Source organism: Emiliania huxleyi (genome assembly GCF_000372725.1).
Source record: "Emiliania huxleyi CCMP1516 chromosome Unknown EMIHUscaffold_141, whole genome shotgun sequence".
NCBI classification, from domain to species: domain Eukaryota; phylum Haptophyta; order Isochrysidales; family Noelaerhabdaceae; genus Emiliania; species Emiliania huxleyi.
In genome coordinates, this window is record NW_005201183.1 from 137,487 (window position 1) to 142,852 (window position 5,366).

The following is a 5,366-nucleotide window of genomic DNA, read 5'->3' on the forward strand; positions in this document are numbered from 1 at the left end:
GCCGCCTCCGCGAGATGCGCGAGCTCGGCCTGCAGCCCGATGTGGCGATCCAGCACTCCCTCCTCTCCGCCGCCGCCGCCGACCCGCAGAGGCACGCCGCCGTCGAGTCCGAGCTCGGCGTCGACGCGGAGGCGGTGATGGCCGCTGCGGCGGAGGCGCACGACCGGCGCGGCGCCGGTCGTGGGCGCGGGTGGCGCGGGCGCGGTGGGCGCGGTGGGCGGGGCGGGCGGGGCGGGCGCGGGCGAGGCAGCCCCGAATGGAGCCGGAGGGAGGGGTACGAGGCCGTGCGCTCGCAGTGAGGCCGGGGGGGCAGCGGAGGAGAGAGGCGCCGCATCCATCTCCGGCACTGGGCCCTCCGGCTCCGCAGGCCAAAAAACGCATACTTTTGTCCACCTACCAAGAAGGGTAACTTGCGGTTGTGAACAGAGTCGTTTTGGTTATATCCGCATGTTACATACAATCGCGAGGACGCGCAAACTATATTTAGTCTTTATTTACATGCAATCCATCATGCAACATCATCCAAGTTCCAACATGCTACATGGCGTGGGCACACATGACACATAGATTGATCTTTGATGCGGGGTCCTTGCGGAATTCTCACTCTACCCCTCTCCGTGGAACTAAGAAGGGGATATGGGAGCGAGGGTGGGATCAGAGAATCGAGGCCACTGGCCTCTGCTCCCGCCTGGGATCGCCCATTGCGACCCAGAGCTCTGAGAGACATCGCGAAACCGCGCCAATAAGTTGGATGCTGCCGATAAGTTCGCGCGACGGCGGCGCGGCGTGCAATAATTGCAAATAGGAAACCGCGCCAGACCATCAGCGCCTCACACGGCGGACACCAGCAATATCAATAATTGACTTGGGCCGCCATGGTAGGACGCCGCCCTGAATGATGACGGCAAAGGCAACCCGAATAATAATAGCCATTGCTACGCCGCATCGCGGCTTGGGGCCTGCTGCCCATCTGGACCAACGAATCCCCCCTCACTGCTGGACGACCACCCTGGAGGAAGTAGAATGTCGCCATTGTAGCCGCGGACGCGTAACCCCATGACTTGGCATACAAAATCATCCCGCGGTGTACCTGTGTTAAGTGCCAGTGCGCGCCAGTCAGTCCCGTGCCCAGTGTCGTGCGAGGCGCTAGCTGGTAAACAGTAGGGGGAGGGCTCCCAGGGCTTCGAGGTTTTTTCAGTGGTTTTTATCGTGCGCTGCTCACTCACTATACACTGAGTGGAGAGAGAGAGTACACCACACACACAAACACTACTCCCCAACACGCGGCTACGTAGCCAGGCCTGCCTGCTACACGATGGCGACGTTCTATCAGGGTTCTGACTGCGTGCTTTTGCTGCCTCCCGCTTGGAGTTGGCAGTAAAGCAAGTGGGTGGAAGCGGGGGCGACAGGGACGGCGGCGGCGGCGGCAGGGGGCTGGGGGTTCGGCGATGCCGAGGTGTGTGCCCATGTTTGTGCGTGGGGGGCGTTGCACGCCGCGGATCAGGCCGGGCGGCGGGGAGGAATCGGACGGCGACGGCGGCGGCAGGGACAGGGGCAGTGGCGGTGACCCAGGGATGGTGGCGACCGCCGCGAGCGGGACGCGCAGCCGGCGAGGCGAGGTGGCAGGTGGGCGCGACCGTTGCGCGCTGCTCGAGTGCGCACGACAAAGCAGCTCTGATGCAGCCATGGTGACCTGCGTGCGCGGGGACGGCAAGGGTCGCGCCGCAGCCCGTGCTCACCGGGGGCTCAGTCTCGATGGGGAGTCGGGGGAGAGAGAGATGACGATCGGCTGGCGACCCGTTAGGGTCGACAGTTGAGCTAGGGAGTGTGGTGATGGCCGACCAAATGCGAACGCAGGAGATAAAGTGCTTTGCGGCGACGTTCCGAGGGTAGGATCAAGTCGGCGCTCGGTTTCATTACAAGGCTCCTTGCCACGTGGAGTTTACGTGCGTCCTCGGGGACAGGCGTAGCCGAGCTGTCGTGAGGGAGACAGAGAGTCGTCTCCCTCGCTGCGCGTTTCCCCACCCACCCGCCCTGTGATGGTTTCTTGCCCACCCACTGTCTGTGGTGTGGTGTGGGTTGTCTCTGTTGTGGGGTTGGGTGCGCTCGCCCGAGGTCCTAACCAGGCCTCGGTCCAGCGCCCAGGGGTCTCAGACCTTTGGCTTTCCCCCCTATGCTATTGTTGGTCGTGACGACCATTTAGATTGGTTATCTACAAGTTCGCCAAAGCCTCAACATACTCAGCAGCCAGGCCCGCGTACCGGTAATGCGAGACGACATTGACAGTTGGGCCGCCCGCGGCTTGCAGAGCGTTTGAGTGTTGTCGGGCTACGTGCGCATGTCGCGGGCGACGCCCGTCCGCAGCTGACACGTCGTGGTGACGATGATGGCGAGGAGCATCACGGTGGAGAGGAGCGGCACGGCCCTGTTTGGGCTCGCTCGAGTTAGCGGTCTAGGCATGGGCATGGGCATGGGCACATTTCATTTATCAGGGCTTCAGAGATGAACCTGGAAGAACTTTTTTTCTGGTATTTGTTGAGCACTCTCTGGTCACCTTCGCCGGGCGAGCCTGGCTCTCGCTGCGCAGCGGCGCGACCCGCGGTGAGGCTGCCGATCGTCGAACTGGGCTTATAGCTCTCAGTCAAGATATTGTGCACATGGTCGGTCTCTACAATACCTTGGCTGAGCACGACTGATGAATCAGCAGCAGGGAGACAGTAGGCTCGCTGTGTGAGTCGGCCAGTCAGAGGTCAGAACCTGGGCGAGATTTTTGTTTTTTCCATGAAACGCCGAGCCCACACCCAAACCGCCAGCACACCGCGCCGCAAGCCGAAAAGCAAGCATGCCTACTTTTTGCATGCCGTGGCTCGCAGCGGGTCCGCCGAAGGTCGCCGCCGCAGTCGCCGCCTTGGCCGTCGTCGGCACGGTGACGTGGCGCCGCAACTTAAAGGCTTGGCCACCGTCGCTTGCGGTTTGGGTCACTGTCGCTGGCGGCGCCGCGCTTGTTGCAGCCTCAACGACCGTGCTCTTCATCACAGCTGCCTTCCTCGTCGCCGCCGTTTGCAGCTGGCGGCTGTTCGGGATGGCTGGCGGCCGAGACGACAAGAGCAGCTCGAGATCCGCCGCCTCGCTCGAGCCTGCCGAACGTCGTTGCCGCCATCGCACGCCGTCTCAGATTCACCACCAGCAGTTCAATTCGCATAGCTGCTTGGTCCTGCTTTGCGCCTTTGGTATGCTTGCTCCTTGCGAGGCTCGTCCGTCGCCACCTGTGTTCCCGTCGCAGCCATCCCCGCACGCTCGACGCGAGCTCAACGACCGTCGCCTCAGCCCGGCGGTCTTCGACTACGCCGATCCGAAGGAGGTCGCCACGCGGCTCAACTGCACCTTTGCCGGCGTCATCGCCGAGGACCACTTCGACGCGGGCATCGGCGCGGCCTTTGGCGTCTGCGAGGACGTCGCCGCGCCGCACACGCTGCACAAGCTCGCGATCGCGACGCAGTGCGCCGACTTTGCCTACGGCGCGCGGCTCTCGCTCGAGGTGCGGCGCGTCGTGCGGGCGGCGCTCGTCGCCGCCGAGGCCGCCGCACGCAACTCGACGCTCGCCACAAGCACGACCGCCTCCGCGTCCTGGGGCATCGTGCGCGTGCTCTCGAACGTGCCCGCCACCACCACGCCCACCACCATCGGCGGCTTGCCCGCGCCGTCGCCTCGCCTCGCGGCCAGCGCCGCCGCGACGGGGACGGCGGCCTTCTCCGTCGGGACGGCGGCCTTCTCCGTCGGCGCCGAGCCGCGCACTTTCCTCGCCATCCGCCTCGAGTACACCGACTACAGCCCCACCTACTGCTCCGAGGCGTGCGTGCGCGACGGCTTCACCCACCCGTCGGGCGTGCGCCAGCCGGGGACCGTCGAGTACGCCACCGAGCTCTCGTCATACGAGATCCTCGAGTGGACGTCCGTCGAGGTCGTCACGGTGCAGATGGGCCAGCCCGTCTCCGCCATCGCCGGCTGCGACATCTTCCAGCAGGTCCTCCCCGCGACGAGCCTTGCCCTCTCGCTCATGGCGACGCAGCACCCGAGCGTCTCGACCACCTCGTCGACGCAACACATCGAGTTCTGGCTGCCGCACACCTCGGTCTCGCAGTGCTCGTGGGGCGGCCTCGGCCAGCTCGGCGGGCGGTACACGTGGGAGGTGCAGTACTCTGCGGGCGCCAACCGCAATGGCATCCGCGTGCACGAGCTCGGCCATAACCTCGGGCTGCACCACTCGGGGCAGATGGACGTCGACGGCAACGCGCTCAACGAGTACGGCGACTACTCGGCGGTGATGGGCTCGAGCGCGCGCAACAACTGCCCGGGCTTCGTGCTGCCCAACCTGATCACGCTCGGCTGGCTCGAACGCAACACGCACACGCGCGACTGGGGCGGCGCGGCCGTCGTCGCCATCTCCGACCTTCGCGTCGACCCCTTTGCCTCCGGCTCCGCGGGCGGCGCGCTCGCGGCCGGCCGCACATACGGCGTGCGCCTCCCCGTGGCGGGATCGAACATGGCCGTGTGGGTCTCGTACCGCACGGGCGCAGGGCTCGACGCCACCCTCTCGAGTGCGGTCAAGGGCCGGCTCTCGGTCCATTACGCGCCCGCCAATGGCGAGCGCAACACGCTCACGTATGCCCTCGGCTTCCCTGCCGTCGGCACGCCCTTTGTGGTACGGCCGCAGCGCGCGTGGGCCGCCTGCTCGAGCGGCGGATGCGTGCATGCGCTGCAGATGTGCACCGCCGGCGCCGCCGAGGCGATGGTCGCTCTCGTCGTCGAGGACTCGGACGACGCCGCCATCGCCGCCGCGCAGCGCCTGTGCGCCACGCCATCGCCGCCGCCTCCGTCCGCGGCTCTCATGGCTCCGCCATCCGCGCCACCATCCGCGCCCTCGCCAGTGACCTTTGTCGCTAGTGCACCCGGGGGCGACTGCATCGACGCGTGCTCCGCGCTCGGCTCCACCTGTGTGAAGGCTCGCTTCCCCCAGACGGCCGACACGATCGAGGCTGCGTTTGCATCGATGGGTCTCGGCACGTGCACGGCCTCGAGGCGTTGTGACGCGGGCGAGTGCCCGCTCCTCGGCTGGGACGGGACCATCACGGGATGCTACTACTGCCCCGACGAGAATTGGTACACAACCAACAACTGCTACTCCAAAGCTGGCAGCCGGGTGCGGATGTGCCCATGCAGCGGCGAGCTTGTCGTGCCGCCGCCACCGCCGCCATCGCCACCGCCGCCAGCACCTTTTCCATGTGCCAGCGCAGTCGACCTGGGGGTGCAGCAAACGACTGTTCCCTCACGTGAAGGCACAATCCTCTCTCGCCCTCTCACCCCCC

At 65.8% G+C, this 5,366-nt stretch overlaps 2 protein-coding genes across 2 annotated transcripts in view; both read left to right on the forward strand.

Annotated features, from left to right (window-relative positions):
- EMIHUDRAFT_110861 (hypothetical protein) overlaps positions 1-299 on the forward strand; it is a gene marked incomplete at both ends in the record, with an annotated part of 4,916 nt that extends 4,617 nt beyond the window's left edge. The window contains one exon of the mRNA XM_005787537.1: positions 90-299. Coding sequence (XP_005787594.1) covers positions 90-299 — 210 coding nt within the window. The remainder of the gene's footprint in view (positions 1-89) is intronic.
- Positions 300-2,829: 2,530 nt separating this feature from the next.
- The window catches only part of EMIHUDRAFT_441006 (hypothetical protein), a 3,153-nt gene continuing 616 nt past the window's right edge, over positions 2,830-5,366 (forward strand). The window contains exon 1 of the mRNA XM_005787538.1: positions 2,830-5,306. Coding sequence (XP_005787595.1) covers positions 2,843-5,306 — 2,464 coding nt within the window. The 5' untranslated portion in view covers positions 2,830-2,842. The remainder of the gene's footprint in view (positions 5,307-5,366) is intronic.